Source organism: Syngnathus typhle, linkage group LG11, assembly GCF_033458585.1.
Source record: "Syngnathus typhle isolate RoL2023-S1 ecotype Sweden linkage group LG11, RoL_Styp_1.0, whole genome shotgun sequence".
Classification (NCBI taxonomy): domain Eukaryota; kingdom Metazoa; phylum Chordata; class Actinopteri; order Syngnathiformes; family Syngnathidae; genus Syngnathus; species Syngnathus typhle.
The window spans coordinates 10,721,912-10,747,385 of record NC_083748.1 but is presented as its reverse complement, the minus strand read 5'-3'; the positions used below and the strand labels follow the sequence as shown (position 1 = coordinate 10,747,385).

The 25,474-nt window shown below is 46.3% G+C and overlaps 1 protein-coding gene across 1 annotated transcript; it reads left to right on the top strand.

Annotated features, from left to right (window-relative positions):
- The first annotated feature begins 6,243 nt into the window (after nucleotides 1-6,243).
- Nucleotides 6,244-24,520, top strand: myh7ba (myosin, heavy chain 7B, cardiac muscle, beta a). The gene is made up of 47 exons (XM_061290927.1): nucleotides 6,244-6,336; nucleotides 7,004-7,323; nucleotides 8,446-10,092; nucleotides 10,287-11,470; nucleotides 11,673-11,820; nucleotides 12,627-12,730; nucleotides 12,818-12,961; nucleotides 13,041-13,197; nucleotides 13,280-13,307; nucleotides 13,491-13,587; nucleotides 14,070-14,093; nucleotides 14,188-14,280; nucleotides 14,351-14,414; nucleotides 14,806-14,904; nucleotides 15,000-15,103; nucleotides 15,160-15,298; nucleotides 15,374-15,492; nucleotides 15,781-15,930; nucleotides 16,016-16,186; nucleotides 16,247-16,426; nucleotides 16,516-16,648; nucleotides 16,726-16,796; nucleotides 17,095-17,182; nucleotides 17,250-17,367; nucleotides 17,726-17,849; nucleotides 17,929-18,065; nucleotides 19,111-19,366; nucleotides 19,462-19,704; nucleotides 19,863-20,039; nucleotides 20,120-20,265; nucleotides 20,339-20,429; nucleotides 20,513-20,902; nucleotides 20,973-21,099; nucleotides 21,188-21,306; nucleotides 21,370-21,566; nucleotides 21,649-21,832; nucleotides 21,905-22,070; nucleotides 22,149-22,273; nucleotides 22,453-22,568; nucleotides 22,646-22,838; nucleotides 22,951-23,154; nucleotides 23,235-23,360; nucleotides 23,427-23,597; nucleotides 23,679-23,783; nucleotides 23,867-23,962; nucleotides 24,126-24,260; nucleotides 24,412-24,520. The coding sequence occupies exons 5-47, from the start codon at nucleotides 11,724-11,726 to the stop codon at nucleotides 24,421-24,423; spliced, it is 5,820 nt and encodes a 1,939-aa protein (XP_061146911.1). The 5' UTR covers nucleotides 6,244-6,336; nucleotides 7,004-7,323; nucleotides 8,446-10,092; nucleotides 10,287-11,470; nucleotides 11,673-11,723; the 3' UTR covers nucleotides 24,424-24,520.
- The last annotated feature ends 954 nt before the right edge of the window (nucleotides 24,521-25,474 follow it).

The window sequence follows — 25,474 nt, the reverse complement described above, 5'->3', positions numbered from 1 at the left end:
GCAGAGGCCCTAAATGTGAAACCTGAGAGCGTTTTCCTGCTGTGTGCTCGACAGTGCCAGAACACTCACTGTAATTTACCAAAAGTGGCTGCTATTTATGCCATAAACCATGTGTTTAACATTCCTGAACCCCGTCATGTTTGTATATTCATCGCTCCCTCGCTCGCTCGCTCACTCTACAGCACTATTTCTATTTATGTGTGTGTGTCCCCCTTCGCAGAAGGATCATCTCGCCCCCTCTGAGACAAGGCCGACAGGAAGTGCGAGTTTACGTTGCCCCCCCCCCCCCCCCCCCAAAAAAAAGCAGCTCGGCCGATATGCTGCAGGGATCAAGTGCTGTTTCTCCTGCAACGCGGCCGCCCCCCCATCAGCTGTCCCACACGCCGCCACGGCTGCTCGAATGGCCAGCCAAGATTTTAGGGTGGAGTTTGGTGGTTCCAAACTAAAGTGTGTCCTTCATTGTTGGGACACGGAAGGAAAGGACGGTGCTGTCAGCATTTCATAAACAAGAGGCCTTCTGCACTCATGACACGCAAGACTTTGAGAAAGCTCTTCTTGGAAAAAAAAAAAGCCTCTGGTCACTGGGGCCTGCTCACATGGAGTGGATTGTAATATCCGTGCTATCTCTTCACACTTGTGATTATCACCTGAGCAACATTGGTCGTTTTATTGCCACGCTCCTCTCGGAGACAGGAGGCTGATTGTGTTCTGTGGTCAGTGCCACCAAGAGTTGGACTGCTTTGCCGCGTCAGTAGGAAATTGGGACACGGGAAAAAAAAACGTAACAGTGTTGATGGGTTGGGAAACTACGGAAGCCTGGAACTGCCATTTAAGATTAGCACCTTCCTTAAAAATACCTCATTCGTTATTATTCAGTGTTTATAAAAAATATTCTATTCTATTCCAGGAAATTCTCCCAAGGAGAAGTATTCATTTAAATGTCAAGCAGAACTAATTTCGCTCCTCTGAGCTGCAAATGGGGCCATGACAGAAAAAATGGCTGCTTCTAGTAAAAAAAAAAAGAGGAGGCCCAAAAGCGATGGCAAGTGTGTTTAATGATGGACTTGATCAGGCTGTGAGGTTGCCGCAGGGCTGCATTGGAGAATCGGTTTGGTGGGTTTAAGGATGGGGGGGGGGGGGGGGGGGGGGGCGTATTAAAGAGTAATGAATCACACACTCAGTCACAGGGTCGTCGGCTATGAATGTGCTCTCTGTTGGTTTTCCTGGAGCCTGGAGTTTACTAACTGATGACGCAGGCCGTACTTGATCAGAGACATGTGTTGCTGCAGAGTCGTTGCCAGCGAAAAGCGGAGCGTTGGAAAAGGAAAGAGGGGGGGGGGGGACTGCAGGGATGCATGGCGTCTGGGCTCTTTGCTTTTCCTGTGTCCTTCGGGACATTGCCTCACATCGCCGTTGACGAGGAAGAGGAGAAGCGAGGAAGGGAAGAAAATAAATATGTTTTTCGTCGGGACAGGAAAGGAGACGAGTGTCAGAATGTCTTGACCGAGCTTTCTTGACTGTCAAAACTCCCCAATTCTTGTGCAGTATGTCAGCAAAGGAATTGGCTAAGCAAACACAAAAAGTCTGACAAAGTGATTTCTTCATCACCACAGAGCATATGGGACTATCAGTTCAACAAGTCGTGAACCGAAACCGCCTCGATAAATACTCATCTACGTAGTAGATATAAGTTTGTTTACGCTCCTTGTGGCATTTTCGGAAATATCATCTGCGTCAGGTCGGAATGCACTTGAGAATATTTTCCCAGACAAGGTGCAAAAGGAAGTTGAGCCGTCGCCGCAGGCCTTAACATGAGGATCATGCAAGAGGCGCTGCTCATTTCTGTGCACCTGCCACGACATGTCGGTGCATAACAGTATGTAAACATCATCAGCGAGTAAGCGGAGGAACACATTGTCTCACCTCTTGTCTCCTAAAAGTGCTGATTTGATGCAAGCCTGGTCCTGCCAGAGCGTACACATATGTCGCACACTTGCTACTTGGACAGGAAGTGAATCATGTGTCAATCATTTCAAAAAGCAGTGTTTTGGCGCCGCTGGTTGGACACTCAAGTGTGGGGGGACTCAAATCCATCTCTCGGGATTAAAAGTTTAAATGACAGTATAGTTTTGAGTCGGGATGTTTACGGCGGCCTTCTGGGGTTCGCACACAGATGTAGGTTATCTCACGTCAGTGTACGGCGAGGCGCGTCGGTCTGCGTGGGAGGCCCGCGCTACAGCTGGTTCTGATGGAAAACACCCGCCGAACACCCTGGGGCTGTCCCTGCCATTGTGACACACTGCTGCCATCACCGCCCCTCCCCACTGCTTCAACAAAGCCTTCAAGGCTCAAAGTCCAGAACCATGTGTTCATTGGTGTCCCAACTTTCAAACATCTTCTTCTAAACAATAGACGCACACATACACATGCGAGTAAGCAAGAGCTGGCACCGGCCTGAATTCTCCCAGTGCAGCGCATGTTGAAGCCATTATCCTGTTGCTTGTTAAGTCATTACGCTATCGCTTGTTATTTTCTCAAGCAAGAGAAAGCACTCTCTCTGCGAAGGAGTGCTGAGAGATTTGCCACCCGACGCGGCGTTAGGATACGGGAAGTTACCCTGAAATGGGAAGAATGCGTTGTGGTCAGAAAAAAAAAACCTCTGCGGAGAAATCGTCTCTCCTTCTGCGTGTTGACGGTACTGCCAAGACGTCCAGCGTTGACTCTCCACGTTCGTTAGTGATGACGCTGCAGAAAAGTTTCTGTATTCCAGAGGGACTTAGGGGATTTGACATAGTCCAGGAGCTTTGACATATTCATGGTGGATCTCAGACATCTGGTTTCCATTTCCCCCCTTTCCCAAGACAGTGATTGCTGGCAGCAATGCCTTTCAATGAAATGGTCTATCTCACTTCCTGTGTGATCAGTTTAGCATAAGCGTGTTCGCCGCAAAGCATAATGAAAGCCCGACACAGGTATTCTTGTGAACGCTTTCCTCTTTCATTGTTGTTTTTTTGTTTGGGACGGGGAGGGGGGTGGGGGGGCACCCATCCTCCAACCTTGACACAGACTTGAGAGTTTATTAGCAGCCACTTTCACAACATCCTTCCCAATGCGCTCCACACGAAGACAACCTGTGAGCAGCCACACTCTCGCCACACTGCTAATGGGTGACACATGCCCCAAAGCTGCAGCGCTAGCACCTAAGATCAAAGGCCTGAAGGAGATGGGGACTTATTCCGAGACCCTCGAACCAACCCCCCCGCCCATCCGCCTCCTCTTTGACACCCACGCGACATGTCTGAGTGCAGCCAAATGGCCAGGCACCTGTCCTGACTGCATTCAGCCCCAATGGGAATGTGGCCGTCCTGTGCCTCGCCGTTCACAGGGACCGTATCATGGCAGGCAATGTGTATTCCAGCTGTGGACGATGCGAGATCGGATAACGCCGTCCGAATATGTTGCATGTCACTGTGAAAGCCAAGAGTGTGAAAACTATACTGTGTCAGTTCCTTTTCCTTCAACCTGTGGGTGGACATTACAAAAGAGGGAATGGAATTTATGGAAACCTGACTGCTTTAACCGTCCGGAGCACGGCCGTACATTGGTGCGCCCCCCCATTATCGAACGAGTTGATTCACCCACCTTGATGTTGATAAAGGCTCCCGAGCCCTTTGAGCATCGGGAAAGGAGGCGACAGACAACTGAAAGGGGGGAGGCTAGCCAGGGCAAGGCAGGAAATCCCAGTGCAGCATGAACTATTTTTCTCCAGCGTTCCACCAGAACAGCTCTTTGTACCATTCACCCGCCCCCTCTGTCGGGCCTCTGTCTCTGATAACCATCCAGTGCTGTTCTTGAAGGCAACCGCACCACCACCGCCTTGTGAAAAACAATCCAAACCTCTGTCGCGCACACATATGTAGTCAGTTCACTTGTGGGCCATTACTCAGCAGTGCCGGGGGTTGTGGATTGGGGATCAAAAGCTCGGGGTTCCCCTAGATCTCAACGCAATGTCTCAATGTGGTCAGACCATAGACAGAGAGGCACCTTATTTCACATTGAGCCCCCAAAATAGCAAAAAAGGAAGAAAAGAAACACGCATACGATATACTCGAAAGTATTTCTTTTTCCTCTTGTGGTTAAAATGTCAGTGCAAAACATCTTATTCTCTGTGTCCCACTTGGCAAACATTCCTCATCAATTCTCCTAAATCTCCTCTGTATCACTTGATCCCTGAGGATGCACATGCTCTTCATGTGATTCCAATGAAGGCCTGAATTCTGTACGCCTCCCTCTTTTCACTGTGACACACATTCCTCCTCATTAAGACGAGACGGTTCGAGGAATCGCAAAAACATTCAGGTCAGTCAAACTCGTGAGGAACCGGGACGAGCAAATATCAACAACAAGCGTATAGGCATGTAATTGGCCTGAACCAAATCGATGCATGGGTGAGACCCCGAGTCATCCCAAATAGCCCGAAACTATTTTATTTGCCCAAGAAGCTAGCTAATCCATTTAGTCACAACTTAAAAAAAATAACGACGCTTTGAATTGAATCAAAGTCTTCCATTTTAATTTACATTTACATACGTATTGACATACTGTCTTCTATCAAAATCTGCAGTTGAAAGCGGTTCCGCAACCTCTTGATTCTTCAACGTAATACTTTACTGCTACCTTTCACTGTTCTAGAGAATAATTTGTGATACGTGTTGACATTACTGTTGCGGTACTTTTGCTTTGGCAAAGGGTCCTTCCATCACTGGAAGCAGGCACCTTGCAACAGCTGGTTTGAATTATCCGTCGGGTTGGGGGGGGGGGCTGTGGGGAGTCGGCGTAGGGGAGGTGTGGAGACTCTTGGCGCCAGGATCGGGCCAGCAGGTCAGGGAGGATGACGATTACCAAAATACTAGCAGGCAGCCATGGGCCGGCGGAGAGGGGGTGTTCTTGGCTCACATGGCTCTCAGCTACAGGATGGGCAGGCAGGCAGGCAGGCAAGTGGCCGAGCGAGCTTAGGGGCTTTTGTGACTGTGAGTGGGACGCTCCTACTTCCACTTCCTATGCGATAGCCCCTTCCTGTCATTGACAAACACAACTATTTCAATCGCTCTTTGTTCAAATCGGCAATATTCCTGTGGTTGGCACATATTGGGATTCGGCAAATCTCATCTCTTTATGTATGGAGATCATCAAAGCAGCTCTTTGCTGCGGTTCACTCACTCATCAAAAAAACTCTGGATCGGACCACATATGAGGCGAGACCTTGTGAGGCTTCAGTATATTTGGAGCTAACAGTAGAAGGTGCTGTTTGCCGACATGGAACATTGGTGGCGTGATGAGCGGTCTACAAGATGGCATATAGAAGGTGGAGTCATTGGGGGAGTTGACAAACAACGTCCTAAAAGCATCATGATTTCAAGAGGCCACAAAAATACAGAGCTTCATCCTAAAAGGAGTCAAAGGCCGCAATCCAAATGTAAAGAGGAAACCGCATGAAACCACATTCAAAATTGTATAACAATGCAACAGTTGCTGTTATAGGATTTTATGACACAGTTAAGCATTTAAGACCACACCTAAAAAAAAAAGAAGCTTTGTCCGGTGTTCCTCAATGTGAGACAAAGCGAGAGATGACATTGTGTCTTTTTTAAATGATAGTTATCATATGTTGTGTTGTGAAGCCAAAACAATCCAAAAGTACATCTGAGTTGTTTACCTAATTCTCACAACTCTTTCCGAGCCTCCAGCTGGCCAAAGTCATTGATGAGTAACTATGACTAAACTTCCTGCCATTCACGCTTACCTTCTCAGACTTCAGAGTTCAAGATTATTGACCAGAAAAAAATGACACTTGTGACCAAACACACTACGGTAACAAAGTGGATGGATCCCAATGACTACTCAATTTGGTATGAGGTTCAATGCTAAACTACACTTTTCAATAGTGGCAGTATTTTTAATTATCATATGTATTCTTCAGAGTGTATATCTTCAATACATAGAACATTGGAGTTCCAACTTCTCATTTCTTTGCTGCAGGCCCTTTAAGAATGTCTTCGCTGCTCAACTCCACCCCTTCAGAATGCAAACTGACCACAAAATATGAGTGTGGGACATTTTTCCCCCCCTGATTTATGTTCCAAAGGAAGGGGAGACTAACGCGCCCCCTGCTACCCCATCGATGTACTACCACAGTGGTCTGATAGTCTTTTGGAGTTTACTGAACCCAATGGAGACTGCAAAGAAACGGACTATGTCGCCATCTGCTGGCTATAGTGTGACAATGACCGGAAGCACGTAGAATCCGAATGTTTGGTTTCATCGAAGCTTCAAATGGTGAGCTCAGGCAAGGTTGCCTTCTGTTTTATCATGAGTATTCCTGCGTAAATTCATGGGCCAAGTTGGATGCATTTGGTGCAAACTTCAGAACCATTTAAGAAGGGGTCACGGAGAATATGCAAGACTTGTGGTTAGCGTGCTTGAACCCCTGTGGTTCCGTGTGCATGACAAGATGGGGAGATTTTGATTCACAAATATTCTTCTGGATGATAATAGTTTCCGTCTCAGTCTTGTAAAGCGTTTTCCCACAAGAGTTATTGCTATAAAAATGGAGCTCAATAGCCTAAATTTCCATTTCACTTATTTTATACGATTTGCGTGTTCAGGTTTCAGTGGTAAAACTAACTCGGGCTAACTTTTCTAACTTCTTGCACAATTGCTGGACGCAGCGAAACAAAAAGTAAAAGTATAAAGTAAAAAAATATATATCTATCTTATGAGCATCAGGACATTTCTAGTTGTGTGTAGTGACAAGCCACGTCAAAATTTCACTTGCAGGCAATACTTATACAGTAGGTGGCGCTATTGTTTAACAATACGTATGTTTTAAAAAATCACATTTGATATGGAAATCACCATACGTTAATTGTTAGATGAAAAGCAACAATTGTCACATTCAAATGTTTCATCTTTGTTTTGCTTCTTCCCACATGAACCTTTTCAGTGACCTGACTGCTTCTGTTCACACTCTCTCAACCTACCAAGCAGCAGTCGACAACAGGCCGCTGACAAATTGATGTGGTGGGAGGTGACAGGAGCAGTCCAGTTGGGGCAAAGCAGCTGTCCAAGTGTTTGGCCCGTTGCCATGAAGCAGCAGGGGTGAATTCCAAGCTGAGTCTTCTGGGACGTCTCCGAGAGGAAAGCATCCCCCAGGACCGTCTTCACCTGCCAGGCTTCTCGCCCCGAGTCCCGCTCAGCATCCCGGGGCCAGACGTAGCTTCAGCTTGTTGTCAGGCTCCCTCGGGGGCCCCGGGAGAGAGCCAAGTGGGTATTAGGAATCTCGACCCAACACCCAATTTGAATGTAGAAAAAGACTCATTCATAGTTCCTATCAAGAAAAAGATGGCACAGTTTGGTAGAGGTTGTTGGTTTGACTCTGCCTTTGTTGGGTGGCGTTAATATTTTTTCTGCATACTTGCAGCTTTGTCCCACATTCCAGAAACACTCTTGTTAAGTTAATTGAAGACTATAAATGGCCCATAGGCGCGAACCAATGTTGGTCTATTTGTACCCAGTGCGCCATATGGTCAAGGTTAAGTGCCAGCAACTGTATGGATATGCAGGGTTGTTCTGTGCTGATATTCTTTTGTCATTGCACAGCACAATTCAATGACAGTGCTGTTAAAAGTACTGGTTCGTATTTAATTAATGTTAGTCCAAATTTTAATTTTTACCCTAATTTTTACTTGTGGGTCCCGCCCGCAAGGTGACTATCGTGTAACCGTCTGGCCCTCTGACAGTTAGTTGGTGACCCCTGCAGTTGGTATTTAAAATGTGCCTACCCAATTCTTGTTTTCAGAGTTTGGCCAATTTTGTCTTAATAATCACTTTCAAATATTTGATTCAAATCCCAAATGATAAAAATGCAAAAACAATGAAGCATAAGAATTATTTTGGCAGAGGCATTTTTTTCTTGCATCTGTTATAGTAATACTCACAAGACGTCTTCATTAAGTGTTATTGAGGAAACGCCTTCAACTTTAATGCCGCACTTGTTGCATTTGTTCACACTGCAGACTGAAGCGCCGCTATTATTTAACTCCAAGTCCCAACACATGCGCCACATGTCATTTCTTTCACTTTGTGTTTGAGCAGTTGCCAAGCATAGCAGGTGGCGCTATGCATGTGCACATGTGTACGAAGGACACGTACAAGACCTTGACGCTGCTTGTCCAACCCGCACGTGAAATTTTGAAATTGGCCGGAACTTATAGATTCATCTGTGGGACATCTTAAATGAGGAGGGGTCACTCCCATAAACCGTTTCCCATAGGCACAGAACTCATTTGGTTCAAACAATCAAATTCAGAATGTGCATCAGGAAATTAATAATAGCCGTGACAGGTGCTTGAAGTCATAAACTCAAATTGTCCTCTTCTGTTTTAGGAGCTCCATCGTCTTTTGCTGGACACAAGATGGATACAATTCCCTCTGTTAAAGTGGACAAAGTCGAGCTGCAGACACATTTGAGTTGAAGTATGTGTCTGTAAAAGTCTTGGTGATGTATTGACATACTGACATGGACAGTATCTTCTTTTCAACATGAGAGAATCACACAGGGCGGCGCTTAGCCATCAATCCTAAGGCATAACATACGTGTCGTCTTGTTAACCCTTTCAGTTTGTTTTATTGGGCCAATGAGGCTGCGGGGCTTTCACCAGGATCCTGGAGTGCGTCAGATTGTCTGCGGGCCTATGTTTGGATAAGGCAGCATGTCCATTGTCTCTGATGACCCAGCTGGGCCGAGGTATGCCCGCATAGTCCTGAAATAGAAAGACAGCTGAGAGCTGCCTCGCATAGTGAGGGCAGGACCGGCCGCGCTCGCCGGGCCTACGGACTCAGACGACAACGAGAGATGTGGCTATTGTCTGGAGCCAGTGGCTAACAGTTTCAAGACTGATTAGCTTTTCTGCAGGGGTGGGGCTGGGCTATGCGACTGGATGTCATGAGGCCACAGTCGGTGTGGAAGAATAATTGGGGCTTTAGGGCGCATTTGTGCCACGCGCCAGCCCGTCTCCAATGTGATGACCCGATGGCTGAGGGCTGAGCCCACAGCGCTGCTGCAATGCATTCTGGTCGGGTGCAAGGCGTTTACAAAAATATCCACCGCCGACGAATGCTTTGATCCAAACGCCACCTCGCCGACCTTTTTATTGTATGAGCTGTTGTGATAGTTGCTTTATTTAGACGCAATGTTTAAAACAGGTTCGCAGCACAAGGTGAAATATGATAAATGGTGAAAGCGTGGCTCGCCAATGAAAAGCATGGTGCACCAAATTTTGGGACCGGTTGGAAATTCGGAGGATTTTGACAATTTAAAAAGAAAAAAAAAATGGTATTCAAACGATAATCAATTATCAATTTAAAAATCGATTAGTTGTCGATTAATCAATTAGCCAGAACGAGTATTCGAATCAATGCATGGAAAAAGCAGTTGAGAACAAATGCACTCGTGGCCTGGCTACACCGTATTTTGATCATCATCAAATATATACAAGATTTTTTTGAAAGGCACCAGCAGTTGCTTTCAATTTTACATTTTGGTATTTCACTCAGTGATTAACGACGGCACCTGTGCAGAGGTCCAACACGAAGATCGGGTTGGGCTGCGTCAAGTACGATTAAGCACTGATGAAAACGACGGCGGCCGTAATTCCCAATCTCTCTCCATCTCGCCGCCTAATCCCGCAGGCATTCGGCTCATGATGATCTAAAACAACTGTCAGCGACGCACAGATCAAGTCTCCGCGCCCAAAATGTTGGCTCCTCGCTTGGACATCAGCGACAGGACAGCCGGGCTGATGGAGCTCCAAGCTAACATTTTGGAGAGAGGCCTTGACTTGAAGTTGTTTTATACAAGAAGGTAATTTAAACCTGCACAAATGTTCAATCGTGAAAACAGGAGCATTGACGGCCCCGGCCACATGAGTGTAAATGATTTTGAGGAACACTGGGGATGTAAGAAGAGCTCTGACCCGAACAAGTCAGCTGTCGTGGAAGGTTGCGGTCTAGTGGTGCAGAGAGATGGGCTGGGTGAGGGCTGGCACGAGCACTGTAAACACTTCACAATGTGTTTTTGTGGGTGTGTGTGCGTGTGTATACGTATGTATGTATGTGTATGTATGTGTGTGTGGATATATAATACATATATATATAATATATATATGGCAAATATGTATATATATATATATATATATGTTTGTATATTTTTGTGTATGTGTTTACAGACTTATTTAAAGCCAGCAGCTCGGGGGACTTTGGGATTCATCTCCTCCTTCTGTGTTATCAGCATGGCACCATTTCAAACGCAGCAGCGAGTGACATAGTACAAAAAGCAGCCCGGGCCACTCTGAAGAGGCTCGCCTCCCAGAATAGCTCTAACCAGGCCAGCTCTATCTCACTGATGCCCGACAAGGTTTGAGCCATCGCACCGACACCTTGTAGTCTGCCGCCGCAACAGATAACGCCATCCGCAAAGATGGCCGCCACTGGCTTCCGAGGCCCACTTCACTTGGGTGATGGCTCGTCAATGTTTGGTTTCGCCGCATATGATTTTTATTGAGGTGCTTTTGCAAGTATTAGGCCGCGGTGGCCAGTCGATGTCCCGCTGAGGAATTCCGGACTCTGGCTTTGTCTATTCTGAGAACCCGTGCTCCTGTGAACTGCCCCCACCATATTATGCTCTAACCCTTCAACTTGCTTTCAAGGTCAGATTAGGCTCGTGACAAAAAGACCCCATAAAACAGAAGACGTCAAGAGAGGGCCAAACATCAGAATTTGAGGAAAGTCACATTGTCAATTTGTTGCACCACACCATCATTCTCTCTATTAATAAAAAGCTGCGTATTTATAGTAACTTGTTTAATGCCCCACGGCTCCCAAAATAATCCTATAAAGTTGCATCCTCGCAAGGGCCAAAATACAATCGCAAACATCCCAAGCAACTTAAACAATCCAAGTTGCTGATTGCTTTGAACTGATGAAGATACAAGCACTCATTTGTTCTTGCTATTTTGCCACAGGCCTTCATTTCTTTGTTTTAAAGGTGCATGGAGGCAAGTCTGGCTCAGCCTGGCAACGACGCAGCCTCAAACACTAAACTTGCGTCAAACGTTAAAAATGAAGTATTCTCGTCTGTGGCTCCGGCGTGTGGAGTGCACGAAATAAGTCAGTGACCAAAATAGCCCGCTTGGGTTTAGCGCAATGACAAAAACGTTGCTTTCCTTTTGTGTCAATTGAGACTGGCGCTCAGCACCAATGGGCGCTGGAGGAGGCGGCATAAACTAATGAGGGACAAATGTCCACTGCCCGTGACCTTGACGACACGCTATAAAGTGGGCCGCTCACTTCTCACCCTGCTGTTATTTCCTCGTGTGTGTCTCTGCAAGTCACCGGACAGCTCTTTGCCTAGGTGGGTTGCATCTTTTTTTTCTTTTTACACATGCCTCTTTAATGCACCCATCAACTTTTCTTCACCATAATTCCCTGCATCTTAATTAAACAGTTTAGGACGCAGTTGTGTTTTGGTGTGTTTAGTTTTACGCAGCTGTGTTTTCTTTCTTGCTAATCCTCTAAAAAGATTAATAGTATGATTTGTTGTATTTTGCTCCAAGGAAACACACGTCGTCTGCTTGACTGGGCCTGGCTGTTAGGAAGGTGGAACCATGTCCCGTTTTGACAAGAGAGAGTTCGGGGAAGCGGCCCCCTTTTTACGCAAGTCGGAGTTGGAGCAACTCACGGCGCAAACGATCGCTTTTGACGGTAGGCCTCCTCCCGCAATATGAAACCGCAAACAAATGCGACTGTGAGCCACTTTTATCTTTTATATATTTATATATATATATATATATATATATATATATATATATATATATATATATATATATAAAAAGTTATTTTTGTTGTTGTATACACAAAACTACGATAGTGTCAGAAAAAAGATAAACGTGAACAATACACAATATATCAACAAAAAAATTGATTGATTGTTTGTTTGTTTTAATTACTAGTAGACCAAAGACAAATTAAATCTTACAATTACATCTTCATTTTACGTGAGTAAATAAAAATGCTTATCTGTCACATCGTAGTAACAAAGAGATAATATATATAAAATATAATCTAATGATATGATACAATTCAAAATCTAAATTCAATAGCGCTATCTAAGATTAAGGAGGAGTTAGAATTGAATTATCACATATATATCCGGTATTAGAATACCTTTACCCTTCAGTTGTCACAGTGTAATAAGGCGCTATATTTTAGTACCCTGTGAACAATACAACTTGTATTTTTTTTTAACCTAAATCGGTCATTTTAATTACAAAAACATTAAAATGTAAATCAATGACATTTATGGGAAAAAACAAATGTCAAAACATAAAAAACAAATTTTTTGATTTATATTTTTAATATGGGGCTGAAAAAGGTAACTCTTTTTTTGTTGTGAAATGTAACAAAGCCAAATTTCCCAAATCAAAACTTCAAACATTTAGTTGAATTGCTCATCTTAAAAAGTTGTCCTTTTTAATTAAATAAATGAATGTGGTCTTGGCGCTCTCCAGGGAAGAAGCGAGCATGGGTCCCCGATGAGAAAGAGGCGTACATTGAGATTGAGATCAAGGAGCTCAGTGGGGACAAAGTCATTTGTCAGACCAAAAATGGAAAGGTGAGCTGCAAACATGCAAAATGTCATCTTTGTTACCAAGGGGCATCTCTCCATCCGCCTCAAAATGTCCCCTTGTCTCCTGCACAGACTCTGACTGTGAAGGACAGCGACATCCAGCAGATGAACCCTCCCAAGTACGACATGATAGAAGACATGGCCATGTTGACGCATCTCAACGAAGCCTCGGTCCTCTACAACATGCGCAGACGCTACTCGGCTTGGATGATCTACGTGAGTGTGCTGACCTTTGCTGACCTTTTGCCAGCTAGTTAGCTTGGTTAGCCGTTCATCATGCGTGTGTCACCTTTAGACCTACTCGGGCCTCTTCTGCGTCACGGTGAACCCGTACAAATGGCTGCCGGTCTACACGCCACCTGTGGTCGCCGCCTACAAGGGCAAACGGCGCTCGGAGGCGCCCCCGCACATCTACTCCATCGCGGACAATGCCTACAATGACATGCTGCGCAGTAAGAGCCTCACACGCACGCAAAACTTGACATACAAGATGATAGGCAAAAGTTAACGTGGCGCGTATTCTCGTTCTTTCAGATCGGGAAAACCAGTCCATGTTGATCACGTAAGTCCTTTCATCCTTCATTCACTCGGACAAACAAATCACATAAGTGTCACAGATTTGGCAAGCATTTTTGAAAGAGATAAGTGTCCACAAACGTTTTTTCCTTTAAGGATTTTTCACTTTTTCTTGTGTGTTTTTTATTTTGCTTCACTTTTCTTCACCTGTTATTTTTCACACTCCTAGCGGAGAATCCGGTGCTGGCAAAACTGTCAACACGAAACGTGTCATTCAGTATTTTGCCATTGTGGCAGCTCTTGGGGATACCTCTGCTAAGAAAGCAGTAAGGCAAACGTGGAAACCTGACTTTTTTTCCTCTCCTCCCTTTTTCAATCCTTTTTGTTTTGGTTTTTGGGCTGACTTTTATTTTCCTCTTCCTTTTTGAATTTTTTTTTCCCCCATAGCAGGAATCCCTTATTGTATTGCCATACATTTTCATTTCCCCAGAAGTGCATCATCATGTTTTCACCCTCATGTGCTTTGCAGCCCCTTTGCGATCCTCTCTTATTGTATTTTGAATCATTTTTCTTTCCCTCTCCTTTTTGTTTTGATCCAAATATTTTCTTGGATTTTGATTTTTCTGTTGACTGATTTTCCCCCCCACACTTCATCATATAAAACGTGGAGGTGCTGTTTTTTTTTTTTTTTGGACATTTGCTTTTAACCACCAGCTTCATGTTGTTCCCTGTTGTGAAAGTCTCATGAAATCATCGTTGACACGATGACACTCTCACACTTTTTGTTGTTGACTTTTTCCACTTGCAGCAAGGTCCTGCCACTAAGACAGGGGTGAGTGACAGCAGCACCGAGTCTCATTATAAACAAATCAGCCCGTGCTGCATCACGGTGTCTGATTTACTGCAATTGGACCTCTCCCTCTCAGGGCACTCTGGAGGATCAGATCATCGAAGCCAACCCTGCCATGGAGGCATTTGGGAATGCCAAAACATTGAGGAATGACAACTCATCCCGTTTTGTGAGTATTTGAGAAATGCCCTGGCTCCAAGCCGAGCCATTTGAAAGACGCAGCTCCTTTTTCCCCACAGGGAAAGTTCATCAGGATCCACTTTGGGCCTACTGGCAAACTGGCTTCTTCTGACATTGATATATGTGAGTTAAGCAGGTTGTGCTATGTTTATCATTTCCATTTGTTTGTTTGCATGGCCGATGACTGCTTTGATGGAGACAAGAGTAAACAAGCCGCTCCCTTTAATTAATTGCCTCCAATTACCGCTAACACCCTCCTCAGTGAGCAGAGAGGGGAGGGGTGTGCAGTTACCTCGAAAGGGGTGCAAGACAAAAGCGACACTGTGCAAACTCTGATGCCTTTTTGCTCTGACGTGTTCATTGTCCTAAAAAAGTCGAATTCATTATCCCCATTTTAGTTGACAGTGTGACTTGAATCTTCAACAGTCTGGTCCCCAAACATTTACACAGCAACTCAATAGCAGGGATCTGTTATTCTACTATCTCGTTTCATCTCTCTCTCTTTGCTTCTCAGATCTTCTGGAAAAATCCAGAGTGATTTTCCAACAGCCGGGTGAAAGGAGCTACCACATTTACTACCAGATCATGTCTCAGAAGAAACCAGAACTATTAGGTGGGAGGGAGGGGGGGGGGGGCTTCATTGTTATCTTTAGATGTTTCATTTCTTTGTCAAGACATGATTTGTGATTCTCAACTCTTTTGTCGCAGACATGCTGCTGGTGTCCTCCAACCCGTACGACTATCACTTCTGCTCTCAGGGGGTGACCACTGTGGAGAACTTGGATGACGGGCAGGAGCTGATGGGCACCGATGTAAGAGATTATATCATGTTGTTGGGCTTCGTCAAATAACCAAGTGACCTCCGCAGCACGCCATGGACATCCTGGGCTTCTTGCCGGAAGAGAAGTATGGCTGCTATAAAATAGTGGGCGCTATCATGCACTTCGGCAACATGAAGTTCAAGCAAAAGCAGCGAGAGGAGCAGGCAGAGGCGGACGGCACTGAAAGTAAAATCTCACAAATGTGACCAAAAAAAGCATGAAAACAAGTGTGTAATTGTTTTTTTGTTTTTTTTTGGCAAGGTGCCGACAAGGCCTCGTACCTGATGGGGGTCAGTTCAGCTGACCTCATTAAAGGTCTCCTCCACCCAAGGGTGAAAGTGGGCAATGAATATGTGGTCAAGGGACAAAATGTCGAGCAGGTAAGGCCACGCACCGCAGCAGATGTGCCTTGGACTCAAAACCGGATTTAGAATTATAGTTTGGGATTTTTCCACTCCAATTTTGCCAGGTCATTTCATTTTTGATTTGAATTATTTTTTTAGAGTCGATGTTTGTTTGGTTTTCAAAAATACTCCATGGTAGTTTAGTTTTGATTAGTTTTAGTATCAGTTTAACGGGAAACTCTGCAGCCACTTGATTCAGATATGTAAGAAACTTGAGCTGTAAATGACAGCTGCGTGTCCGATATTTGTCCATGTGTTGTGTAGGTTAACTATGCCGTAGGCGCTCTGGCCAAAGCAACATACGACCGCATGTTCAAATGGCTGGTGGGCCGGATAAACCGGACCCTCTATACCTCACTGCCCCGCCAGTTCTTCATTGGGGTGCTGGACATCGCTGGCTTTGAGATCTTTGACGTAAGTTGACTTTAGGAAAATCCTTTTTTCTCTGATGTGTGATCAGTCCACCGAATAAATGTTTTGTTTTTAATGTTCATCGCAGCTCAACAGCTTCGAGCAGCTATGCATCAACTTCACCAATGAGAAACTGCAACAGTTTTTCAACCACCACATGTTCATCCTTGAGCAAGAGGAGTACAAGCGGGAGGGCATCGAATGGACCTTCATCGACTTCGGCCTGGACCTTCAAGCGTGTATCGATCTCATCGAGAAGGTAGAAAAGACATCTTCGTGTCAAACGAGTCAGCTGTTTTGAACTGTTGTTGTCCCGCAGCCTCTCGGCATCATGTCCATCCTTGAAGAGGAGTGCATGTTCCCCAAGGCCTCAGACACCAGCTTTAAAGCCAAGTTGTTTGATAACCACATTGGCAAGTCTCCAAATTTCCAAAAGCCACGTCCGGACAAGAAGCGCAAGTATGAAGCCCACTTTGAGCTCGTGCACTACGCAGGAGTCGTAAGTGCCTCCTCCTCACTCACCGTTTTATTCTTCTCATTAAATCACTGTGCGTACATAAACATTTGCAAATGTGATGCGTTTCACAGGTGCCGTATAACATCTTTGGCTGGCTGGACAAAAACAAAGACCCACTGAATGAGACAGTGGTGGGCGTTTTCCAGAAGTCCGCAAACAAGCTGCTAGCTTCTCTGTACGAGAACTACGTCAGCTCAGACTCAGGTAGGACATCAGATGACTTCCAATAACGCCCCCAGGCGAGCAAAGTCGTCAGTGGACTAACGCTTGGGGGATTGCAGATGTGAGAACCGGGACCAAAGAGAAGAGGAAGAAGGGAGCCTCATTCCAGACGGTGTCTCAGCTGCACAAGGTGAGCTGTCCCATCGGTACAAAATATTTCCGGTATGGGCATCGGAGGAATTCCGGGATGGAGACAGTTAAGACTTGCAGTGATGTTTAGGGCAATGTTCACATGAACATCACTTTAAGTCTGTGCTGGCTCCTCCTTCATTTCATCGCTGACCAAGTGCTGCAGGTGCTAGGTGGGAGAACATTGGCTTTTTGTTTTTCTGCTTTTGAAAATATAATGCGTGTGTATAAACTGCCAGATAATTTCATGTCGTTATTGAAGGCAATTTGCAGTGCTGTTTTTTTTTTGTTTTTTCTAGGAAAATCTGAACAAGCTGATGACAAATCTGCGCAGCACGCAGCCTCACTTTGTGCGCTGCATCATCCCCAATGAGACCAAGACTCCCGGTAAATAACGCTCGACTCAACTATTCAATCCATGTGGGTCGGGCTCACATTTTTGGATCCTGTGCAGGCGTCATGGATCCGTTCCTGGTGCTGCACCAGCTTCGCTGCAACGGGGTGCTGGAGGGCATCAGGATCTGCAGAAAGGGCTTTCCCAATCGCCTTCTCTATGGAGAGTTCAAACAGCGGTATGTCCAAGCAGGCACATATGGACAAGCAAGCATATACACATCATGAATCAACAATTTCATCTTCCAGTTTTAAAAGTAACTGAAGTTATCCTTTGTTGCTTGATATAATATTTGAGCTCTTTTTGGTTTTGCTATTAGTCCATACAGAAGAAGGAAGGTCAAACAATCGTTTGAGAATTGTTTAATTTATTATGTAATAATTTCCTTTTTTTTTTTTTTTTTTAAATCTCTCACTCAACAAATATTCCGTCTGTTAAAAGAAAACTACAACTAAAACGAAAACGAACAACCTTGAACATACAGAGGGGAGTTTCTGGATCATGTGATGTCATTCTTTTCTGTTGTATTCCTCCAGCTACCGTATCCTAAACCCACAAGCCATCCCAGATGACAAGTTTGTAGACAGCAAGAAAGGTTCCGAAAAATTGTTAGCCTCCTTGGACATCGACCATAACCAATATCGATTTGGCCACACAAAGGTAGATTGCACCTCCTTGAATGGTGCGACGTCATCAAGTTGTTTACTTTTTCCATTTATAATTATTCTCTGGTCTACAGGTCTTCTTCAAGGCCGGCCTGCTCGGCCATCTGGAGGAAATGAGGGATGAGCGTTTGGCCAAGATTCTGACGCTGCTGCAGGCGGTTGCTCGAGGCACGCTCATGAGGATGCTTTTGAGGCTTATGAATCGAAAGAGGTAAAAAAGAAGCAGCATCCTGCAAAAGGGTGATTGAGCAATCACAGATAGCAACTTGAACAACTTTGTGTTCACTCCCTTGTACAACGCCATGTCTGAGGCGTGTGCTGAGCCTTTTATGGTTGCCAGGCACACGCGTGTGTGGCCCTTCTGTTCATAGCGGCCTACACGGGCACCCTCAGGTCTGCGGCCATTCTCTCCATTAGCTGTGAGTGAAGCAAACAATGCTGACGGTGCCCTCTGAGCCACATGGCGACATGTGTCAAGCGGCAGCTGCTCAGGGCCTCCCTAAAAATACAACCCTTCTTGGATGCCCGATGGCCCCTGGCCCCTTTTGTCCACGGCGCCTGAGCTTCCAAGCGAAGGCATTGATGGGATGCGTGGCGGGTGACAGAGGATTAAAGCCTGCCGCCGGGCGGAAGGTTTCGGTTGCTAAAAAAACACAGACGCTCACCTTTGAGGGGCACCCGATGTGGAGTTATGGTAAAAATGCAATCAGGCCCCCACCCTCACCCGGGAGCACGCTCACACCCACTAAAATTCACCCTCTAAACACTGAGGGGGGCCAGTCCTTGAGCTGTGGGTTGTGGCTCCATATTTAGGCCTGTGAGAAGCCATCCTGCAGAGACTAAATCAATCCGCTAACCCACTTGGGTCGCTCATGAAACATCAAAAGCGGCGTCCCGGCGTATCGGTTCGCACCGTCGCATCCCTGCGTGTGCGATTAGAGCGCCTAAGCATCAAGGGCAAGTCACTAAATAAAGAAATGAGTCCACAACTCTAGAATTACACTTTTGAATCTTCTTCCATAAGATCGACATCACTGGTGACATTTCAGTGCTACTATATGGGTAGTCGCAAAGTACTATTCTTCTTTTATTGACTATCAATTTTAAATCTCCAATATGTTCCCAATACAGCTTTTAATAGTGTGTATTTTTAGTTATTGATAAATTTCACTATTAATAATAAACATCCACCTTATACAACGGGCTTTTTACGTACTAACAAGACCAATTCTATTTTGTCTTTTTTGTGTCGCTAGGGAGGCCCTGATGATTATCCAGTGGAACATTCGGGCTTTCAACACAGTGAAGCACTGGCCTTGGATGAAGCTCTTCTTCAAGATCAAGCCCCTCCTGAAGAGTGCCGCCACAGAGAAGGAGCTGGCCAATCTGAAGGTGGAGATGGTGGAGCTCAAGGAGGCCTTGGACAAATCCGACATCAAGCGCAAAGATCTGGAGGAGCGGCAGGTCAGCCTGATCCAAGAGAAGAACGACCTCTCCCTACAGCTGCAGGCAGTACGTGTTGATTCCTAACCTATTCACACATTCTGCTTTTAGAGCGGTAATGTCATGGAGCGCATGCTTCTTTTTCTCCTCGGTCCGACCAACAGGAGCAAGACAATCTCTCAGATGCCGAGGACCGCTGCGACCTGCTCATCAAAACAAAGATCCAGCTGGAAGCCAAACTCAAAGAACTCCTGGAGAGGCTGGAGGATGAGGAGGAGACCAACTCTAATCTGCTGGCCAAGAAGCGAAAGCTGGAGGACGAGTGTGGCGAGCTGAAGAAAGACATCGATGACCTGGAGCTGACCCTGGCCAAAGTGGAGAAGGAGAAACACGCCCTTGAGAACAAGGTGACACTTCAAGTGAACTGGCTGCTAACAGGGCACAGGAAAGATCCGTCTATATTGTTCCTATGCCAATTGTCGCCGTGAGCAACAGGGGGGCGGAAAATCATATGGTGGCTTTAGTTTCACCCCAAAACTATGCCCTTCTGGTGTTTCTATTCCAGGTGAAGAACCTTGTTGAGGAAATGTCCGTTTTAGATGAAACCATATTGAAGCTGACCAAGGAGAAGAAGGCTCTCCAAGAGGCCCACCAGCAGACTCTGGATGACCTACAGGCGGAAGAGGACAAGGTCAACACTCTGACCAAAGCGAAATCCAAGCTGGAGCAACAAGTCGATGATGTAAGTCACATGTGCAACACTGGCTAATTGAAGCTAGAATCTCGAGTCTGGATAAGTTTAGCAATCCTTGTGTAAACTAGCTGGAGGGCTCCCTGGAACAAGAGAAGAAGCTGCGTCTGGATATGGAACGGAACAAACGTAAACTGGAAGGAGATCTGAAACTTTCTTTGGAATCTGTTATGGATCTTGAGAATGACAAGCAGCAGATGGAAGAGCGGCTCAAAAAGTAAGTCTGATTGAAATATTCACAAAAACACCTCAACGTATTGCGTTTCACAATGATGCTCATTGTCTACCAGGAAAGATTTTGAAATGAATGAGATGAGCTCAAAATTATCAGATGAGCAGTTGTTGGTCATCCAGCTCCAGAAAAAAATCAAGGAGTTGCTGGTAAGCACTGACGTTTCACGGAGCAATGCAGATTTTGTTGTCAGGTAAAAAAAAAAGCCAAAAAACAACCCCATGTGCTCCAGGCTCGCATGGAGGAGCTGGAGGAGGAGCTGGAGGCCGACCGAGCTTGCAGGGCCAAAGTGGAGAAGCAGCGTGGCGACGTGGCTCGCGAGCTGGAGGAGCTGAGCGAGCGCCTGGAGGAGGCCGGCGGGGCCACGTCGGTCCAGATCGAGATCAACAAAAAGAGAGAAGCTGACTTCCTCAAGATGCGGCGGGACCTGGAGGAAGCCCTGCTGCACCACGAGGCCACCACAGCCTCCTTGAGGAAGAAGCAAGCCGACACGGTGGCTGAGCTGAGCGAGCAGATCGACAGCTTGCAGCGAGTCAAGCAGAAGTTGGAGAAAGAAAGGAGCGAGGCCAAGATGGAGGCCGACGACTTGGCGTCCACCGTGGAGCAGCTCTCCAAAGGCAAAGTGGGTAGAAACCGAGCGAACCGAGTACCGCATTCAGATAGGGATGCTAATGGCGGTCTTTGACCCGCAGGCTGCTGCGGAGAAGACGTGTCGTCTGTTTGAAGATCAACTGAGCGAGGCCAAAGCCAAATTGGAGGAGCTTCAGAGGCAGCTCAATGACAGCACCACTCTCAAGGCCCGTGCTCAGGCTGAGAGCGGTAAGCAACGTTACCGCTGCAGCTCAACAATTTCAAGTCCGTCCATTTCAAAGACCCTTTCGTAACTCTTGTACCTGGACCTACACAGCCGAGCTGGGCAGGAAGCTGGAGGAGCGTGATTCCACAGTCTCCCAACTTCAACGTGCAAAGGCCACCTTTGGTCAAAATGTTGAGGATCTCAAGAAGCAGCTGGAGGAGGAGTCTAAGGTCCGTTACTGTTCACCACGGTGTTTACTCCTTCCACCGTGACATCGGGATCTCTCTCTGCAGGCTAAGAACGCCTTGGCGCATGCCCTTCAGTCATCTCGCCACGACTGCGATCTCCTAAGAGAGCAATACGACGAGGACCAGGAGGCCAAGGCTGAGATGCAGAGAGCATTGTCCAAGGCCAATGCCGAGGTGGCACAGTGGAGGACAAAGTATGAAACTGACGCCATTCAGAGGACGGAAGAACTGGAGGAAGCCAAGTCAGTGTCAAACTAAGAACTTTTGAAAAGATGTACGTATGCATGACTTTGCCAATGAAATCATTGACTTGTCTGCTATCAGGAAGAAGCTAGTAACACGTCTGCAGGAAACTGAGGAGTCGATGGAGACCGCCAATGCCAAGTGCTCCTCTCTGGAAAAGACCAAGCATCGACTCCAGACAGAGATTGAAGACCTGATGATCGACTTGGAGCGTTCCAACGCTGCAGCTGCCGCCCTGGACAAGAAGCAAAGACATTTTGACAAGGTAAGTGACCCGACAGATCGACAATTCACCCAGCTCCACTTGGATTAAAATGTCACCTCGTTTCTTGACCAGGTGCTGGCTGAGTGGAAACAGAAGTATGAGGAGTGCCAGACTGAGCTGGAAGGTTCTCAGAAGGAGTCCCGTAGCCTAAGCACTGAGCTCTTCAAACTTAAAAACTCCTACGAGGAGACCTTGGACCATCTGGAGACCATCAAGCGAGAGAACAAGAACCTGCAGGGTAAGCGGGCGACGCGGCAGTAACGCTCGTCTTAATCGTCCGCATCTGGAAGGTCACACTTTCTTTTCTGCCAACTAGAGGAGATTTCTGACCTGACCGATCAAATCAGCCAGGGAACGAAGACCATCCAAGAGCTGGAGAAAATCAAGAAGGGTCTGGACATGGAGAAAAGTGAGATTCAAGCTGCACTGGAAGAAGCGGAGGTACATTTGTGGCTGGGTTCATGATATTGATGATGTATGTAAAAATTGGTTTTTAAAAAAATGGCAAATTGGCCACTTTGAATGGATTAGGAAAACGTGCCTTGGAATGTTGGGAAAAATTCACGTAGACAGACGCTGGTGTCTAATTGGACGTGTGCTCATGTGTGTTTGTGTCTCAGGGCGCGCTTGAGCACGAAGAAAGCAAAACCTTGAGGATCCAGCTGGAGCTGAACCAGATGAAGGCTGACGTTGACAGGAAGTTGGCCGAAAAGGATGAAGAACTCGACAATCTTCGGTAAGTTCTACTTATGGTGGTCAGTGGGAGAACTATTTTTGCCGTGATGTCACCCGTACTTCCTTGTTCCTTCTCAGCCGTAACCACCAGAGAGCACTGGAGTCCATTCAGGCCACCTTGGATGCTGAGGCCAGGGCTCGCAGCGAGGCGGTGCGCTTGAGGAAAAAGATGGAAGGAGACCTGAATGAGATGGAGGTGCAGCTGAACCACGCCAACAGGCAGGCCGCTGAGTCCCAGAAACTCTTGAGAACCGTGCAGGTTCAGCTTAAGGTAACAACTGACACCAAAGTCAAGAGACAAACAACTGTGACTGACATGCATTTAATTGAGAAGACGATCAAGTTGTAGACCAATGCAGAGGCTGATCTTCAACTTCTGTCAGGACGTCCAATTAGAGCTGGATGACACCGTTCACAAGAACGAGGAGTTGAGGGAGCAGGTGGCCATGACGGAGCGGCGCAACAACTTGCTGGCTGCCGAGGTGGAGGAGCTCAGGGTTCTACTGGAGCAGAACGACCGGGCCCGCAAGCTGGCCGAGAATGAGTTGCTCGAAGCCAGTGAGAGAGTCAACCTGCTGCACTCGCAGGTGACAAACTGTTAGGCATGACCGCCGTATTGCAGAAACACTTTTCCTTTTTGACACGATGGCTTCTTGTTTTGCTCCAGAACACAGGGCTGATCAACCAAAAGAAGAAGCTGGAGAGTGATCTCTCAATGCTGTCAGGCGAGGTGGATGATGCCGTGCAGGAATGTCGCAATGCAGAGGAAAAGGCCAAGAAGGCCATCACCGATGTGAGCCACGCCGCACCCTGTACAAAGATGGACGTCGAGCTGCTTTAACTGTGTGTGGATTTGTAGGCAGCCATGATGGCGGAGGAGCTGAAGAAGGAGCAAGACACCAGCGCTCATCTGGAGAGGATGAAGAAGAACATGGATCAGACCATCAAGGACCTCCAGATGCGTCTGGATGAGGCTGAGCAGATCGCCCTCAAGGGCGGCAAGAAGCAGGTCCAGAAACTGGAGGCTAGGGTGAGAGCTCTCATTGTTTTTCCCCCAATGAAGGCTATCTCCCAAAGTTGGCGAGGCTGAGTGTCCTTCTTTATCAATCAGGTGAGAGACCTTGAAAGTGAACTAGACGTAGAGCAAAAAAAGAACCAAGATCAGCAGAAGACAGTGCGCAAATACGAGAGAAGAGTCAAAGAGCTTTGCTATCAGGTAAACGTCAGTGCTGGCAGCATGAAACTTTGCAGTCCAAATACAGTACATAATCCCAAGTCTCCAAATGTCTTTGGGGGAAGGCTGAGGAGGACAAGAAGAGTCTCATCCGCCTGCAAGACCTCATTGACAAACTGCAGATGAAAGTGAAGGGTTACAAGAGAGTGGCTGAGGAAGCGGTGAGTTGATGATGAAGCACATTCATACAATGAGAAACATTTTAAAGCAATGTAAGTAATTGAAAGTTTAAACCACTGAGGTAGGCTCCTATTTCTCATTACAGACAATTCCAATGTTCCAAACGTGTTCTCAAATGTTCCTCCTGTGTTTTTCCGTGTGCAGGAGGAGCAGGCCAACACCAACTTGTCCAAGTACAGGAAGCTGCAGCACGAGCTGGACGATGCGGAGGAGAGGGCCGACATCGCTGAAACTCAAGTCAACAAGCTGCGCGTCCGCACACGCGACCAAGGTGGAAAGGTTGGTAGAGCTTGTCAGTTCAGTTTCCAACATGCTGCTCAAGGACAAATCTCTTCAACAAAGCTAAACCTGCATGTCATAATTTTTTAGTAAAAAAATGTAATGATGTATAACATACGTCGGTACAATAAGACCAACTTTTATGTTTTAGCTTCCCGAGTGACGATGAGTCCACGTGAACGTCTCACGGACAAGCAGCTGCGACAGCTCAAATGAACCGTGTACAGTACTGGCAGACAAATAAACATGTTAAAAACTTGTGTCAGTATTCATATGTACACAAACAAACAAATGGAAAATGAAGAGCAAAACAAACCATGGAAGTTTTGTCAGACAAATCAAACAGAAAAGATTGCTCATCATTGAGATTAAAGTTCTCAATAAAAGAATTCAAGCTTTGTGCTTGAAGTGCACCCTAATAAAGTGTCCTGTTATTTGGTACACTTGAAAATGGCGGTGTACCTAATGGAGTGTCTGTGTGATTCGCTCATTAAGTGCACCTGCGTGAAAAGTTTTAGCTCCTGCGGACGTGAAAGTGACCAAAAACTTTTCACGCAGGTGCGTTTAACGAGGGTCATTTGGAAAACATGTTGGAACGCGGCCCCGAGGACTAGAGCTTGACACCTGTGACCTTTGACCATGATGTTTCCCTAATAAAGTGGCCTGTTATTCGGTACACTTGAAAATGGCGGTGTACCTAATGGAGTGTCCGTGTGATTCCCTCGTTTTAGCTCCTTTCACGTTCCGCAGGAGCTAAAACTTTTCACGCAGGTGTACTTAACGAGGGAATGACACAGACACTCCATTAGGTACACTGCCATTTTCAAGTGTACCTAATAACAGGCCATTTTATTAGGGTGCACTTAACAAGGGAATCTGTGCCCTTGGGGGCGCGGTGCTATTCCTGGGGGGGCGCGTGTGACCCTGGGGAACAGGCTTTTTTTTTGGCAGTACTAGAATAAAGTGTAATTGCGCGTTTACTACAGCAGGGGGCAGTGGCGCTCTCATTGTTACTTCTGTCACGTTTGCGACAGTGCAACATTTTACGACTTACAAGACAAGTTAGGATAGTCACGGTGGGGAGGGGGGGCGCGAATAGTTTTCTTCTTGCTAGGGGGGGCGTAACAGATAATAATTGAGAAGCACTGGGTTAAATAAAGGTTAACCTAAAAAAAAAAAAAAAAAAAAAAAAAAAAAAAAAAAAGTGAACCCTG

Excerpts from the sequence above, each read along its gene's own strand:
- myh7ba (XM_061290927.1), top strand. The coding sequence starts at position 11,724 with ATGTCCCGTTTTGACAAGAGAGAGTTCGGGGAAGCGGCCCCCTTTTTA. Across the intron at positions 16,187-16,246 it reads GTATCGATCTCATCGAGAAG|CCTCTCGGCATCATGTCCAT; the intron begins GTAGAAAAGACA and ends GTTGTCCCGCAG. Across the intron at positions 23,361-23,426 it reads CCAAGAAGGCCATCACCGAT|GCAGCCATGATGGCGGAGGA; the intron begins GTGAGCCACGCC and ends GTGGATTTGTAG.